The sequence below is a fragment of the Chiloscyllium plagiosum genome, unplaced genomic scaffold, assembly GCF_037043375.1.
Source record: "Chiloscyllium plagiosum isolate Xiang-an unplaced genomic scaffold, Cpla_swu_hap1 HiC_scaffold_10, whole genome shotgun sequence".
NCBI classification, from domain to species: Eukaryota; Metazoa; Chordata; class Chondrichthyes; order Orectolobiformes; family Hemiscylliidae; genus Chiloscyllium; species Chiloscyllium plagiosum.
The window spans coordinates 53,125,190-53,143,566 of record NW_028270148.1 but is presented as its reverse complement, the minus strand read 5'-3'; the positions used below and the strand labels follow the sequence as shown (position 1 = coordinate 53,143,566).

General features: G+C 41.8%; 1 protein-coding gene across 2 annotated transcripts in view; it reads left to right on the top strand.

The window, feature by feature from the left end:
* ppp2r5a (protein phosphatase 2, regulatory subunit B', alpha isoform) overlaps positions 1-18,377 on the top strand; it is a 164,867-nt gene that overhangs the window by 81,004 nt on the left and 65,486 nt on the right. The window contains exons 1-2 of one of the 2 annotated variants that reach the window (XM_087991345.1): positions 2,004-2,129; positions 4,359-4,555. In XM_087991345.1, coding sequence (XP_087847471.1) covers positions 4,430-4,555 — 126 coding nt within the window. In that variant the 5' untranslated portion in view covers positions 2,004-2,129; positions 4,359-4,429. Of the gene's footprint in view, positions 1-2,003; positions 2,130-4,358; positions 4,556-18,377 lie in introns of those variants that run through there. The other variant, XM_043695865.2, reaches the window with a different exon arrangement.

Here is an 18,377-nt window from a genome sequence, read left to right as displayed (position 1 = left end):
ACTTCCTCTGGCAGCTCATTTCCATACACTCACCATCCTCTGTGTGGAAAAAGTTGTTCCTTAGGTCCCTTATTACATCTTTCCCCGCTTACCCTAAACTTATGCCCTTTCATTCTGGACTACCCCGCCCCAGGGAAAAGACCTCATCTATTTATCCTATTCATGCGCCTCATGATTTTATAAACCTCTATAAGGTCACCTCTCAGCCTCCGACACTCCAGGGGAAAAAAGCCCCAGCCTATTCAGCCTCTCCCTATAGCTCAAATCCTCCAATCCTGGCAACGTCCTTCTTCTCTGAACCCTTTCAAATTTCACAACATCCTTCTGATAGGAAGGAGACCAGAATTGGACAAAATACTCCAGAAGTAGCTAACGAATGTCCTGTACAGCCACAACATGACCTCCCAACTCCTGTACTCAATACTCTGACCAATAAAGGAAAGTATACCAAACACCACCTTCGCTGTCCCATCTACCTGCATCTCTACTTTCAAGGAGCTATGAGCCTGCACTCCAAGGTCTCTTTTTTATTTTCAGTAACACACCTCAGGATCTTGCCATTAAATGTATACGTCCTGCTCTGATTTGCTTTTCCAAAATGCAGCATCTCACATTTATCTAACTTAAACTCCAACTGCTGATCCTCAGCCCATTGACCCATCTGATCAAGATCCCATTGTACTCTGAGGTAACCCTTTTCACTGTCCACTACATCTCCAGTTTTGGTGTCATCTGCAAATTTACTAGCCATACCTTCTCATTTATATAAATGACAAAAAGCAACGGACCCAGCACCAATCCTTGTGGCACACCACTGGCCACAGGCCTCCAGTCTGAAAGGCAACACTTCACCACTACCCTCTGTCCTCTGCCTTCGAGCCAATTCTGTATCCAAACGGCTAGTTCTCCCTGTATCCCTAGCTAGTTCCGTGAGATCTAACCTTGCTAACCTGTTTCCCGTGTGGAACCTTGTCGAATGCCTTACTGAAGTCCATACAGTTCACACCTACCGCTCTGCCCGCATCAATCCTCTTTGTTACTTTTTCAAAAAACTCGATCAAGTTTGAGAGACATGGTTTCCCACACACACAATCATGTTGACTATCCCTAATCAGTCCTTGCCTTTCAAAATACATGTACATCCTGTCCCTCAGGATTCCATCCAACAATTTGCCCACCACTGATGTCAGGCTCAACGGTTTATAGTCTCCTGGCTTGTCCTTACCACGTTTCTTAAATAGTGGTACCATATTAGCCAACCTCAAGTCTTCTGGCACCTCGCCTGTAGCGCTCGATGATACAAATATCTCAGCAAGGGGTCCAGCAATCATTTCCCTCGCTTCCCACAGAGTTCTAGGCCTGATCAGGTCTGAGGGATTTATCCACTTTTATACATTTCAAGACATCCAGCACTTCTCCTCCTATAATATGGACATTTTTCAAGATGTCACCATCTATTTCCCTACATTCTATATCTTCCATATCCTTTTCCACAGTAAATGTCCTGGGCACACATCCACTTTTATGCGTTTCAAGACATCCAGCACCACCAGCTCTGTAATATGAACATTTCTCTCCGGTCCCCTCCCATCCTGCCCCGTCCCCTCCCCTTCCCTCCTGTTCATCTTGTATATTTAATACCAGAAATAAGAAGCATTGAAGATAATAACGGCCCACAATGAATGGGAAATCTAAATGTTGTCACCAAGCATGGTTTAGGAACATTATTTACTGATCGAGTCCTAAGGTGCACCATAATCGCCAAATGAGACAATTCCAGGTGTTGAGCAAATCAGCTGAAGGGAATACTTGGATCGTTTCTCGCATATTTTCCAATTGCTGATGTATTGATTCAGCCCAAAAATAGACGCCCACAAAGCATGGTGTGCAGAATTGTGTTCCACTACAAATTTTAACCTGGCATGTTCTTCTTTCCATAATTAAAATCTATACAGGTGACCACACTGATTGAATGAGGAGTTTAGAGAAGATATTGGCAGGAGCAACACCAGGTCTGTCTGAAAATGAGGTACCAAACAGTGAAGTTAAAACGCAGGACTATATACATGCTGAACAGTGGAATTAATGTGTTCAATTCCAAACTAAGCAATCCAGCAGATCCGATCAAGGTGTGCTGTTCTGCTATATCTTGCTGTGAACGTAATGGACAAACATTTTTTTTTCAGCATTATCACACCTGACATGGTGTCAAGATGATACAAATGTCCCCATCCTCTTATTGGGCTGTACCATTATTGACTGCACAAGTCAATTTGAACCATCTTTATCCAGGAATCTCGGAAACAGTGTTTTCCTCCATGACAGATGCCCATTTATGATGTTAATTCATTCCTCCTGATAACAAGAAATAGCTGAGCTCACTGGATACAGCAAAGGCTCCTGACTGTGACAGCACCCTGTCTGTAGTGCTGAAGAACTGTAATCCAGAACAAGCTGCATTTCAGATCAAGGTGTTCCATTCCAGCTACAATACTGTCAGTGACCGAACAATGTGCAAAATTTTCTGGGTATGACCTATTCACAAAAAGCATGTCAAATCCAATTCAGTCAATCGCATCCTCATTCTGTCTACTCTTAATCAGCAGTGTGATGCAAGGTGCTGTCAACAGTGCTGTTACATTGCACTTAACTTCCTCATAACCCGGTCGTGGCTTGAGCATTGACAAAAGAGCTGAAAACCAGCAATGCAGAAAGACAGAATTTGATGTGTAGTGTCCAGTCCTTGTGAAACTGAAGTTATTGCAGAGAGGAGGAAGGTCTTCATGGTTGTAGTCAGGATTGACACAAAAGAATGTTCATGTTTTGGGGCAGTCATCTCTGCCCCAGAATATTGCTGCATGAGTTCCTTGACATTATTTTTGACCAAATAATTTTTAGCAGCTTCAGCAATAGTTTTGTCTCCAACAAAAGTGAGGGTGAGCGACTATTTATACTCTGTATAACAGCATTTGCAAATCCTTGATTAATGGAACAATATCTGCACAATTACAGCAGGACCCAAACAATTCATAGTTTAGGCTGACATCGTGCACAGTTCCTTGGGCAATGACCATTTTCAGTGAGAGAGTATAACCATACTCCTTTCATGTTTCGTGGCATTGCCATGAATGAATCTGCCCCATTAAAATCATGGTGTCACCATTGACCAGAAATTTAACTGGACTCACCACATATTCTGTGGGTGCATAAACAATTTAGAGATAAGAATGGTGTATGATGAACAACTCTCCTCCTGACTGTCCGAAGACCATCAATCATCGAATTGACAGAAAGCATTGGTGTGATGAAATGACCTGGGCTTGTCTGGATGAACGCAGCTCCAACAAAACTCAAGAAGCTTATTCTCATCCAAGGCAAAGCATGCATGTGTTCAACATCCTGTCCATCACCTTTAACAGGTGCCGTCTGGCTGACCTGTATACTATGTACAAGATGCACTGCAACTCACCAAGGTTTCAAAACATGATTTCCGCATGTTAAAAACAAAAAGTGTCGCAGACATATTGTCAACTTCTAATCCACCTAACAGTCTCCCATTGTTGTAACTTTCATGTTTTTCATTGTTAGTTGATCAAGCAACTTACCAAACTGCATTGTGGTCATACTTTCATTACATAAACTTTATTAATTCGAGACGTCAACCCACCACTACCTTCAGGATAAATCACATGGGCTGTATATGCTGGCTTTGCAAACTACAGCTAAGCTCTGAATGAAAAGCAATTGAGTTTGAGATATGCATAACTATAGCTCCTCGATAACAATGTGTGACTTTGTTCAAAAATTTTGGTTCAATGTATCTGCCTCACAATATCTCAAAACAGGTGATGAATTTGTTCACATGCTATTGATTTTTTTTAAACTGCTTAGTTTTGAATGATATTACTTCAGAATGAAAGATTATGCTTCAATAAAAAGACAAAACCTTGAATGCACATGAATTGTTTCTAAGGCTGAGAGCAGGTTTTTCTTCTGGCATGTAAGCAGGTGCATTTTGATTACAATTTTGAAAATTAAAAGTGAGTCTTTTAAGTCGTGATTCTGAAAAGACTGCAGAGTTGCACTGAGCTGTCAGGAACTAATTGCAGAATTTTAAAAAATTCTCAGAGAAAATGGCTTCAATTGTATGTTTGCAAGCTGGGGTCTTTTGAAATTTCAGGATCTTTTAGGGGAATCTCATTCCTCATAAATATTTGTTTAGTTTTCTATTTATATGGTTTGATTTTTTTTTTTAAAAAAGCATTTGTAATAATAGCCTTTTTGAAATTAAGATACGGTGTTAGATAAGAAATGAAATGTCTTAATGCTTATTGCATGTATCCTTTCTCTTTCTACAGATGCTCCAAATGCTGAACAGCATGATCTCTTCTGTCAAAAATTACAGCAGTGCTGTGTGATTTTTGATTTCATGGACTCTGTTTCAGACTTAAAGAGTAAAGAGGTCAAAAGAGCAACCCTGAATGAATTGGTGGATTTCCTCACCTCAAATAGAGGTGTGCTTCTTGAACAAGCCTATCCTGAAATAGTAAAAATGGTATGTGATTTGTGCCCATTATGGATGTCATCCATTTTTATTTGTTCCAATCTGTTCTGGGTCATATTTCAATGAAAAGCTACTATTTATTGTTGTTCATTATGGTTCAGGTACTTGTTGGGCTGGACAGAGAATTGATTAAGTACAAACCTGTAAGTAAATTTTCAAAATTTGCAATTTGTTCTCAGACAATACCCACTGTAACATTGCATCTGGTGTTGGAAGTGAATTTTATAGCTTCTAAAAATAGAACTTGATATATTGGCATGCAAATACCTGGGTTGGTTAGATTAGATTACTTACTGTGGAAACAGACCCTTCGGCCCAACAAGTCCACACTGACCCGCTCATATGGATGGTTGAGTAAGTTTGAACAAGTGAATACATACTTCGAGTAAGTTTTAAGGATTTCACAAATGAATAATTGGCAAATGAGTCTTACCCTCCGACAGTCAGTCAAAGGAAATAAAGGTGGCAGTGTGGGTAAGGAAGCTTCATAAACAAACACATAAAGGTGACCTTAGATCCAAATAAGACACTACTGCTCTGAGTTAACCTAAACAGGGCAGGCACTGGCGTTGCTTACAAGTGGCGTCAGCTTTATGTTTGCACACACATACTCTTTGCTCCATCCGGATGTGGATTTTATACAATTCACAGTTTTACAGGTAATATTTCTGCTTCTGTGAAATACAAATTTGAACATAATGGTAGGTACTAGCTGTATTGCCAGATCTGGCAGGACCAGGTAAAACTGTAGAATCATTGAATCCCTACAGTGTGGAAACAGGCCAATCAGCCCAACAGTCCACACCAACCCTCCGAAGAGTAACCCACTCAGACCCATTCCCCTCCATATACCCCGACTAATGCATCTAACCTATATATCCCTGAACACTATGTGTAACTTAACATGGCCAGTTCACCTATCCTGCCATCTTTGGATTGTGGGAGGAAACTGGAGCACTCGGAGGAAACCCAGGCAAACACAGGGAGAATGAGCAAACTACACACAGACAGTTGCCCGAGGCTGGAATCGAACCCGGGTCCCAGGCGTTGAGGCAGCAGTGCTAACCACTGAGCCGAGGTTCCTACTTTCCCCCGATTAAAACTGTTCATTATAACTTCCAACTACAATTTGCAACTGCAAATCATGTTTCTAAATCCCTCTAATTCTATCACCTGACTCCTCCACTTTCAACCCCAACAAATGTGAGGGTCAAAACAGCAAGTGTCAGAGAAACTCAGCAAGTCTGGGAGCATGAGAGGAGAGAAAGTCTTTGTATTCTCTTTAGTCATAGGCGAGGTCCCAGAAGACCAGAGAATAGCTAATGCTGTTACTTTGTTTAAGAAGGGCAACAGGGATAATCTGGGCAATTACAGATTGTGAGCCCATCAGTGATAAATAAATTATTGGAGAAGACTTTTAGGAGGGGATTTGCTCACATTGGAAAAATATGGACATACTAGTAAAAGGCAGCATTACTTTGTGGAGAAAGTCATGTCTCTCGAACTTGATTGTGTGTTTAAGGAAAGGACAAAGATGATTGCTGAGGGCAGGGTGGTGGATGTTGTCTATGTGGATTTCAGCAAGGCCTTTGACATGACAAGATGATGCAGAAGGTGAAGTCACCTGATATCTGCAGTGAATTGTAAGATAGATACAGAAATGGCTTGGGCGGCATGTTAGCTCAGTGGTTCGCCCTGCTGCCTCATAGCACCAGTGACCTGGGTTCGATTCCACTCTGGGGCAACTGTCTGTATGGAATTTGCATGTTGTCCCTGTGTCAGCATGAGCTTCCTCCCACAGTCCAAAAACCTGTAGGTTAAGTGGATTGGCCTTGGTAAGTTTCTCCTTCGCATCCAAGGATGTGCAGCCGAGGTAGATTAGCCATGGGAAATGCAGAATTACGGGGATAGAGTAGGGTGGGATGCTTATCTGAAGGGTAGATGTGGACTCGAAGGGCTGAATGGCCTGCTTCCACACTCTTGGGATTTTATGATTCTATTCTATGATAGAAGACAAAGAGTAGAAGTAGATTTTTTTTTTTTACGAGAGATCTGTGACCAGTGGTGTTCTGCAGGGATCAATGCTTGGGACCCTGTCACTTGTTGATTTTGGAGGAGAATCCTGGAAATGCTGGTGTTGAACTGGGATGGACAGTCAGAAGTCACATGGCACCAGGTTATAGTCCAACAGATTTCTTTGAAATCACAAGCTTTCAAAGTGCTGCTCATTTGTCAGGTGAAGTGAAAGTCAGCGCTCTGAAAGCTTCAAGAGAATATAAGTGGTCTGATCAGTAAGTTTGAGGAAAATACAAAGATTTGGGGAACTGTGAATAGTGAGGAGGATTGCCAGAGGATACAGCAGGTTAAAAATAGGCTGGACTTGGGTCAAGAAATGTCAGATGGAATTTAATCCAGGTAAATGGGAGGACATAAATTTTGGAAGGTCTGAATCAGGAGGGAATTAGACAGTAAATTGCAGAACCCTTCGAAGCTTTAACATACAGGGGAACCTAGGCATTTAGGTCAATAGTTCTTTGAAAAGGGCAACACAAGTGGATAAATTGGTCAAGGAGGTATATGACATGCTTGCCTTCATTCGGGGCATAAAATATAAAAATTGGCGTGTCATGTTGGAGCTGTATAAAAGATTCATTAGGCCACGTTTGGGAATATTGTACAGTTCTGGTTACCACACTGTTGGAAGGGTATGAAGGCTTTGGAGAAGGAACAGAAAAAGGCTTACCCAGCATATTGGTATGAGGAGAGATTGTACAAACTTGGTTTGTTTTCACATGAATGTGGGACACTGAGGGGCAACCTGATAGAATGGATAGTTGAAGTTGTCTTCCCAAAGTAGAAATGTCAGTTAATAAGGTACATAGGTTTACGGCAAAAGGAAGAAAAGTTTAAAGTAAATGTGAGAGGCAAGTTTTGTTTAAAATGGAATGTGGAAAGTGCCTGGAATATGCTGTCAGAGGAGATGATTGAAGCAGATACAACAACAGTGTTTAAGAAGCATCTTGACAGATATATGAATAGGCAGGGAAAAGCGGGATATTGAGCGTATACAGGTAAATGATTTTTAGTTTAGGCATGAAAGATATAGAATGTAGAGAAATAGATGGTGACGTTTTGAAAAATGTCCATATTACAGAGGAGGAAATGATGGATGTCTTGAAATCCCTAGGACCTTATCAGGTGTACCATAGAATTCTGTGGGAAGTTAACAAAGTGATTGCTGGGCCCTTTACTGATATATTTGTGTCATAGATAGTCATAGGTGAGGTGCCGGAAGACTGGGGGTTGGCTAACATGGTGCCACTATTTAAGAAGGGTGGTAAGGACAAGCCAGGGAACTATAGACCAGTGAGCCTGGCATCAGTGGTGGGCAAGTTATTGGAGGGAATCCTGAGGGACAGAGGATGTACATGTATTTTGAAAGGCAAGGACTGATTAGGGATAGTCAACATTGCTTTGTGCATGGGAAGTCATGTCTCACAAACTTGATTGAGTTTTTTTGAAGAAGTAACATGAGGATTGATGAGGGCAGAGCTGTGGACATGATCTATATGGACTTCAGTAAGACATTTGACAAGGTTCCCCATGGAAGACTGAATAGCAAGGTTAGATCTCATGGTATACAAGGCTCAAAGGTAGAAGTCAGAGGGTGGTGATGGAGGGTTGTTTTTCAGACTGGAGGCCTGTGACCAGTGGAGTGCCACAAGGATTGGTGCTGGGCCCTCTACTTTTTTTTAAGCCATTTATATAAATGGTTTGGATGTGAACATAAGAGGTATAGTTGGTAAGTTTGCAGGTGACACCAAAATTGGAGGTTTAGTGGACAGTGAAGAAGGTTACCTCAGATTAAAATGGGATCTTGATCAGATTGGCCAATGGGTTGACAAGTAGCAGATAGAGTTTAATTTAAATAAATGTAAGGTGCTGCATTTTGGGAGAGCAAATCTTAGCAGGACACATACACTTAATGGTAAGTTCCTAGCGAGTGTTGCTGAACAAAGAGACCTTGGAGTGCAGGTTCATAGCTCCTTGAAAGTAGAGACGCAGGTAGATAGGATAGTGAAGAAGGCATTTGGTATGCTTCCCTTTATTGGTCAGAGCACTCATTATAGGAGTTGCGGGTCATTTTGTAACTATACAGGACATTTGTTAGGCCGTTGTTGGAATATCGAATGCAATTCTGGTCGTCTTCCCATCGGACGGATGTTGTAAATCTTTTCTGAACCATAAAGTTTCACAAGAATGTTGCCAGGATTTGAGCAATAGGAAGAGTTTGAATAGGCTAGGGTTGTTTTCCCTGGAGTGTCTGAGGCTGAGGGGTAACATTGTAGAGGTTTATAAAATCATGAGAGGCATGGATAAAGTATATAGACAAGGTTTTTTTCCTGGGGTAGGGGAGTCCAGAACTAGATACTATACATTTAGGGTAGAGGGCAAAGATATGAAAGAGACCTAAGGGGCAATGTTTTAATGCAGTGGGTGGTGTATGTGTGGAATGAGCTGCCAGAGGAAGGCTGGTACAATTGTAGCCTTTAAAAGGGTATATGAAAAGGAAGTGTTTGAAAGGATATGGGCTGGTGTGACCAGATTAGGTTGGGATATCTGGTTGGCATGGACGAGTTGGACCTAAGGGTCTGTTTCCGTGTTGTGCATCTCTATGATTCGCACTTCTCCTCCTGTTCTTTCTGAGTTAACTTTACCCACAGAGGCAAATTCTTTATAGAGCACTCATCCCATACCCAGCCCTTGCCGAGACTGTGCCTTCTTCTGCAGCTCCTTGGCTCTTCTTGGGTTTCTTTTACTACTGTCACTAATGCCACTGGCTCAGCTTCTTTTACCATATCATTGCTCACCGTGCCTTTCTTTCACGATCAGCACTATGACTTTACATGTCCCACTTTACCACAGTGGAAACACCTGAGTCCTTTCACTTCCTTTCCACCCTCTTGGGCTTTTTTTAAACCTGTGGTAGACATTTACTAATGTTCTCTACTCTTTTTATTTCGTAGTCTGGATTTCTCCTTCTCCCAAATTCTATCCCTTACTGGACGAAATTCTGGCTGGAAGCTTGTCTTATGCATCATTGTGCTGCCCTTCTCACGTCCTGAACTTTCTGTTTATCCATATGAAATCTTACCATCTCTGGAAGTGAGTTTTTAAACTCCTCCAGCAGAATAATCTCTCTTTGAACCTCATAGGTCTTATCTATTTTTAAGGCCTGCACCCATCTATCAAAATGACTATGTTTAATTCTTTTGAACTCAGCATAAATCTGATCAGGTTCCTCCTTCATGTTTCTGAATGGCTGTCTATACGCTTCTGGTACCAGTTCATAAGCACTTAACATAGGCTGTTGACCTCTTCATAATCTCTTGACCCTTCATCTGACAGCGCGGCAAATACCTCATTAGTTCTGCTTACTAGTTTAGTCTGAACTAGCATTACCCATAAATCCTTGGACCACCCCATCTACCCAGCCAATTTTTCAAATGAAATAAAGACGAATTTGGCATCTTTCTCATCAAACTATGGCAAAGCTTTTACATATTTATATATGTCACTACCTTCTCTTTTAATCTCCATCCTGTTAACTTGACTTTGCTGACCAAATCGCAACTTCTCACATTCAAATTCTCTCTCTTTCCTCAACTAAGGATCTTCTCTCTCTCCTTTCTTTTCCCTCTGTCTCTCTTTCTCTCTCCCTTACTTCTCTTTCTTTGCTCAGCTAAGAATCCTCTTTTTTTTTTCCTCTCTCCTCCCTCTCTTTCTCTTTCTCTCTCCCGTTGTTTATCTTCTAACTCAATTTTCCTCAATTGTACTTCAATTTTTTCTAACTGTACTGCACTTGTCTATTTCTTTGACTCACTGAAATGTTTTGAATAATTCCTTTACAATTTTAGCTTTACCTATGTTAAACCCTATTCTAGAACCTCTTTGCTAATTCTAAGAGTATGGTCGTTTCTTTCCTTTCTAAACTTTCTTGGCAAATTTAGGAATTATCTTCAAACCCCAGAACCTCTTCAGCAATTTCAAGAGCCATTTCTCTCACTTTTAATTTAACCAACCATAAGTGACTGAAATTAAACAAATTGGCTCACCTATGTTTTATTTAAAGATTTAGGACAATAACCAGCAAGTGTTTAAATCTACTGGACTTTGTACCCCAAATCTATTCAAATGTATCCAAATCTCAGACTGGATCTGTCTAAACCTGTTCAAATCATGGACGAGAGCCCTCAAACTGTTACGACACTGGGTAAACCTCTCTGCTGATTTAAATCCGACACTCAGAAGCTCACTTTGCGCTGTCATCTGTTAAATTTCGAGAGGCAAAGAACTATTCCTGATCTCACTATTTAAAGTGGAAATTAACAATTTTATTCTTTAGGTCCAAAAGAGAACATTAAAACAACAACTTTTTACAACTTTCCTTTCAGCCTATCTTTTACCTCCCACTCTACAATACTAGTCAGATAAAATAAATCTTGATTAAGATTTACAAAATAAAAGTTTCAAAACCAGCCAGCTTTTTCGATTCTCCATTGTAGAATTTTTTTTGTAGATTTTCCTCTTGTATTTTCCTGGGTTGTCTTTTCTTCGGTCTTCTGCTACACAACTTTTCTTATGAACAGGTACCTTTCAGAGAGCTATTCGGCTCGCAGTCTGTACTTGTTGGTGCTGTTTGCTGTTCTCACTCTAACTGTTCAAAATGTCTGGTTTTATACCCCAAAACATCAGATCATTTCATTGGTTTGATGCCATCCCAAACAGTAAAATTCAAATTCAATAGGATTTAAACTAATTGGCTAAATTTGAATTTGTTTTTGTTCCATGGCAATTCAACTCCATCTATTTGTTTCAACCAAATGTTACATTTTTAAATAGTATAGCACACTCTGTGCTTTCAGTCACCTTTCTCTTAAAAGTACAGTACATACCGACACCTTCATAACACTTTCTCCTTTTAAAAGTGCTATTGGTTTGATCTTTTATCCTCCCAAAGTTCCAAAACCATGCAACAGCTTCTAAAATAGTAATTACTGTTCCTTGAATTTGAAGAAATTAGCTCCAATACTGAAAATATCTCAAATAGGAGCTGCTCTTACAGCCACATATTTCCTGTCCTCCATCTTCAATTAGCCAGAATCCTCCTGATTAAAGTTTTGATGTTTACAGTATCACAATGTTAATAGAAATTGAGAGCAGAACAAGATCAGTTGTGTTGAAAGCAAAATCATAAAAACAAGACACTGGGGTGGGATCAGCAGCAGGGAGAAATGAAAATGAAGAAAGAGGTCATGGTTTCATGTTGTTGAATGTAATGTTCATTCCAGGAGGCTATGCAGTGTGTTTGTGTTCCTCCAGTTTGGCAGCTCTGTTTTTATCTCCACAGTTGCTGTCAGACCTGTTGAGTTTCTCCATTTTCAATTTCTATTTCAGAGCTTCGGCATTTTCAGTATTTTGTAGCAAGTTTGTGGCGTTCTCTGACTGGGATTGAGACTATTTGTTTAGTTGTATCTACTGCTTTCTGCCCTTTATTTCTCTGGCCCAACGTTCAGCTGTGTTTCCCTGCTATTATAATGCTCAGTTTGCTGGTTCAGTAATAGCTTCATAATTAGTTAAGAGGTAGGGTGATGTTTGCTAATAATTGCACATTCTTCAGCACCATTTGAGACTCCTGTGACATTGATACAGTCTGTGTCCAAATAGAGCACAATATTCAGATTTTGTGGCAGACGAGGGGATTGCAACAATCGGGTCTGGTTTCATTAGCATCTTGAAAGCATATTTCTATCTCACTGTCGTCTCACTCAATCCCTTCTCTGTCAGACTCCTTGATAGACACAGTATCAGAGTTATGAAAAAAATTATTCATTTTGTGGGATGTGGGTGTCACTGGCTGGCCAGCATTATTGCTTGTCCCCGAGTTGCCCTTGAGAGGGTGATAGTGAGCTCCTTCTTGAGATGCTCCAGTCCAATTGCTGTGGGTTGGACTGTCATCAGGGAGGGAATTCCAGGATTTTGACCCAATGACAGTGAAGGGATGGTGATATATTTTCAAGTCAGGATGGTGAGTGACTTGGAGGGGAACTTGAAGGTGGTGGTGATCCCATATATCTGCTGCCCTTGTCATTCTAGATGAAAGTGGTCATGGGGTTTGGAAGGTGCTATCTGAAGATCTTTGGTGAATTTCTGCAGTGCATCTTGTGTGGAGTACATACTGCTGCTATTGAGTGTCAGTGATGGAGGAAGTGGGTGCTTGTGGATATGGTACCAGTCAATCAGGCTGCTTTTTCCTGGGTGGTGTCAAGCTTCTTGACTGTTGTTGGGGCTGTACTCATCCAGGCAAGAGGGGAGTATTCCATCACACTCCTGACTTGTGCTTTGTTGATGGTAGACCAGCTTTGGAGAGTCACAAGGTGTGTTACTTGCCGAAGTGTTCCTCGCCTCTGACCTGTTGCCACTACGTTTATGCGGTGAGTCCATTTGAGTTTCTGATTAATGATAACTCTGAGGATGTTGGTAATCGGAAATTCGGTGACGGTAACACCATTGAATATCAAAGACCTGTGGTTAGACTGTCTCTTATTGGTGATTGTTAGTGATGGTGCGAGTATTACTTACCACTTGTCAGCCCAATCCTGGATATTATCCAGATCTTGTTGCATTTGGATATGGACTGCTTCAGTTTCTGATGAGTTGTGAATGGTGCTCAACATTGTGCAATCATCTGTGAATATCCCCACTTCTGATCTTATGATGGAGGGAAGGTCATTGATGAAGCAGCTGAAGATCGTTGGGCCTAGGACACTACCCTGAGGAATTCCTGCAGACATGTTCTGGAGCTGAGATAACTAACCTCCACAACCATGACCATCTTCCTATGTGTCAGGTATGACTCTAACTACCCCTGATGCCCATTGATTCCAGTTTTGCTCGGGCTCCATGTTGCTATACTCAGTCAAATGCAGCCTTGATGTTAAGAGTGTCACTTTCACCTCATCTCTGGAATTCAACTTTTTTGTCCATATTTGAACCAAGGCTGTAATGAGGTCTGGAGCTGAATGGCCCTGGTGGAACCCAGACTGGACCTCATTAAGCAGGTTATTGCTTACTGATAGCACTGTTGATGGCATCTTCCATCAGTTACTAATAATTGACATTGGATTGTTAAGGCAGTAATATTCCGGGTTGGATTTGTCCTGCTTTTTGTGTACAGGGCATACTTCGGCAATTTCCCACACTGTGAGATCGATGCCAGTGTTATAACTACTGGAACAGCTTGTTTTGGGGATGCAGCAAGTTCTGGAGCACAAGTCTTCAGCACTTTTGTGGGAATGTTGTCAGGGCCCATAGACTTTCCAGTATCCAGAGCCTCCAGCTGTTTTTTGATATCATGTGGAATGAATTGAATTGGTTGGAAACTGGTATCTTTAATGTTGGGGATCACTGGAGGAGGCTGAGATGGATCCTCCACTCGGCACTTCTGGTGAGCATATGAGCAGAAATTGCCTTCAACTAAGTATTAGGAAGACCAAGGCCATTGTTATTGGTTCTTGTCCTTCTAGATAGCCATGCATCTGGAAGGTGTTGTCTAATGATCTTAAGTGAATTTCTGCAGTGCATTTTATAGATAGTACGTGCTGCTGCTGAGCATCGGTGGTGAAGGCTGTGGATATTTATAGACATCTACAGATGTGGAACCAGCCAAAATGCACAAGAAGTTGAAGTGTCAAGCCACAGAAGGCATTTGTGGATCCAGCCTTTTGTCGTACTTGCAGCCAGCCCAGTGGTGAAGACGTGCATGCAGATGCGTTTCAGTAAACTTCATTCACTATTGCATGCCCAAGTGTCTTCCTTTGGCATACTGTGAATGCTCCTTGGTGACAGCAAATGCAGCCTTTCAATTTGGTGTCGAGATCGTCATACTATCTGTGCAGAATTTCGTTCCTATTTCTATCTAGGTCTTTGGTACCTACCAATACTTCCTCTAATTTTATTTTCCAGTGCGCAGATCTCTGAGGTCCGTGCATGGTATCAACTTCCAAAACCGAAAATCAATATATTGGCATGATGAGTGACATGTGTGGATTGGCTAAACAGATTCAAGGGAGCGATGATATTCACATGGATTATGACCACTGGATCTTCCCCTTCACACCACAAGTTTCTTTCCAGCCTTAAGCAGACGTTCCAAATCCCGACATTGGCAGACAATGCAGCCATCGGTACTCATTATTTTTTGCAAAGAAGTGTCAATTCCGGCACTATGCCATTACCAATCACTGTATTCCTTATTCGTTCTCCAGCTTGAAGGCTGGTGCCATGTTCAGTTTGTTCATCCACCCTACGGCCACTGCTGTCATTCAAACAGGCCATGAGATCACTTGAACAATTACAGAGGCTGTCACTTGAGTACTCCTTCCTGTGGGTCTCGATACCTGTCTCATTCATAGTCACACACTTGTGCCCTGACCATCTAAAAACCTCTTATTATGGTGTGGCTGTCTCCTGCAAAGAATGCAGGTAACCTTCCCCCTCCATTGTATTCCAATGTCTGTAGTTCAGCCTCCAGTTCTTGCCAGGGTTGGAGGATTTAAGCTATAGGGAGAGATTGAATCGGCTAGGGTTGTTTTACCTGGAGCGTCAGAGGCTGAGGGGGTGACCTTTTGGAGGTTTAGAAAATCATGAGGGGCATGGATAGGATAAATAGACAAAGTCGTTTTCCTGGGTTGGAGGTGTCCAGAACTGGAGGGCAGAGGTTCAGGGTGAGAGGGGGAACAACCCCAACAACCCACCCTCCCCTCCTGGCACCTTCCTCTGCCATCACAGGAATTGCAAACCTGCTCCTCCCCTGTCCTCACCTCACCTGCATCCAAGGCCCCAAAGGAGCCTTCCACATCCATTGAAGTTTCACCTGCACTTCCACACATGTCATTTATTGTAGCTGTTCCTCCTGATGCCGTCCCCTCTACATTTGGGAGACCGAGTGCTGCCTTGCCAATCAACCCAATGTTCCCGTGGCTGAACATTTCAAGTCTTCCACCCACTCTGTCGAGGACATGCAGGTCCTGGGCCTCCTCCACTGCCATTCCCTCACCACCCGACGCCTGGAGGAAGAACACCTCACCTTCCGCCTCGAGAGCTTTCAACCTCTTGGCATCAATGTGGACTTCACCAGTTTGCTCATTTCCCCATCCCCCACCTTACCCCAGTTCCAGCCTTCCAGTACAACACCGTCCTCATGACCTGTCTGACCTGTCAATCTTCCTTCCCACCTATCCGCTCCACCCTCCTCTCCAACCTTCACCACCACCTCCATCTACCTACTGCACTCTCAGCTACCTTCTCCCCAACCCCACCCCCTCCCATTTATCTCTCCACCCCTGAGGCTCCCAGCCTCATTCCTGGTGAAGGGCTTTTGCCCAAAACGTCATTTTTTCCTGCTCGGATGCTGCCTGACCTGCTGTGCTTTTCCAGCACCACTCTAATCTTGACTCTCCTCTCCAGCATCTGCAGTAACCACTTCTGCCTATAACCTGGTGTCATGTGACTTCTGACTTTATATTTCCTTTGTCAAATATCTGTATATTAAAATTTGGGAAAGAAGAGCTTGACCAGTTTCAGAGAATTGCCAAAGAGCAAGCTTGTTTCTTTGTAGTAGCACAAGAACTGATTCCAATTATCTCTGACTCAAAGCTCTGTTAAAGGCCAAAATATTGCAGATGTTGGAAATCTGAACCAAACACAATTCTGGAGAAACTCAACAGGTCTAGCAGCACCTGTGGAAAGAGAAACAGAGTTAATATTTTCAGTCCAGTTTGTCTTTATCTCTCCTTTTAGACCTGTTGAGTGTTCCTCCAGCATTCTCTGTGTTTGTTTAATATAGTTCTGTCGCTGTCTGTCAGCCACAGGGCCCTCTCCTTGTTCACTCTTCTTGGATTGCAGATCAGTCAGCTTAAGTCTAGTAGAGAAGTTTCTGGAAACGGCTATTCAAAATAGAATTCATGATCACTAGGAAAAATGTGGGTTGATTATGAACAGCCAAAATGGATTTCTTCAGGGAAAGTCTTGTTTAACTTGCTGGATTATTTTTAAGAGAGAACGGAGAGGCTTGAGTATCATTCTGTTGATGTGCTGCACATGTTGATGTGGACTCCAAAAAGCATTCTACATACTGCCTCATAACAGATTTGACCCACTGACATGAAACAGTAATAGTCAATAGATATTTTTCAATCTGGAGGTCAGTATGGGGACCCTTGTTTTTCATTATTTATATATTAATTGTCTAGTGCTTTATGTGCAGGGAACACTAAACATTTGTGACGCATAAAGCTTGTAAACTGTAAAGACAGTGTAGAACTTCAAAGGGACGTGGATAGATTGGTGGGAGTGGGTATATAGACACCGATAAAATTCAAGGCAGAGAGGTGTGATTTAGTAGGAATAGCACAGATGCACGTTACGAAAATAAGTACATTACTAAGAGGGGGAATAAGAGAGCAGAAAGACCTGATTGTATGTGTACATGGGTCGCTAAAGGTGGCACAACAGATGGAGTGAGCAGTTAATAAAGCAAACAGAATGCTGGGTTTTATGGATAGGGGCATGGAGTGCAAGAACAAGGAGGTGATGTTGAACTTGTATAAGTCAGTAGTTAAAGCTCAGCCAGAGTATTGTACAGGTTACTCTGCTATAATGCACATTTCGTTAACCCAAATTCACTGTAACAAACTGGGGACACTGTTTCCAAAGTGCAGACTTTTAAAATGTATTTTGGCTGTAACACAATTACATTGTCAACACTTGAAGCACTGTTTCTAAAGTGTGATTTTTCTAAAATGCGGGGTTGCACTTGGACGCAATCATCACATTATAGAAGACCTATCTGTACACAGATCTGAGTGCCACATCTTGGAAGGATGTGAACTTGTTGGAGAAAATGCAAACGAGATTTACAAGAATGGCTCCAGGGATGAATAACATCAGTTATGAAGAGAGAGATTGAGACTTTTCTCCTTAGAACAAAGAAGGCAAAGAGGAAATTTGTGAAACTAGTCCTCATGAGAGGACTAGTTTCATCAAAGCATTAAAGAGGGCGATAAGTGATTATTTGAAACAATATGTGAGGTACAGGAAAAAGGCAGAAGATTTTGACGTAAGGTCACAATGCTAAGTTGGTCAGCAGCTGTGGTCATGATGAGCTGAATGGCCTTATGCACAAAAACAATTTTGCAAGTGAGTTGAAGTACAGTTTATTTTCCTGTCTGAGGTGTGTCAAAGATTTAGATTTTAGAAGAAGGATAATAAACAATGTGAAGAATTCATGGCTTTTAATTGTGTTTTAAAAAGGCTGCAAAATTAGGAACCTGTGCTTAAATAAGTGTACAAAGGTAAATTTGCCGTAGTCCCAGTGGACAATAAAAGTTGCATTGTCTTTAAAGGGAGACTGCAGGTGGCAAGCTTAACCTGAGAGTTCCCTCACTTCAGGTGAGGGGTGAGTTTGAGAAAGCAGGAACTTCAGAATAGCCTTATCGAGTGTGGAAACAGATTACAAAAGCAAAATGCTAGAGATGCCAGAAATCTGAAATAAAAAGAGGTGCAAACAATCAGGTTGGATGGCATCAGCCACAACTGGAGAGAGAAATGAAAAATGTCTTAATGTTTCAGGTCATAGGCCTTTTATTTGAACAATAGGATGAGATTTTTCAGTCAGTTGAAGGGAATTTGAACCGACCTCTCAGAAATTGCCGCACCCCATTCTCTCACCTTAATTTTGTCGACCAATCCA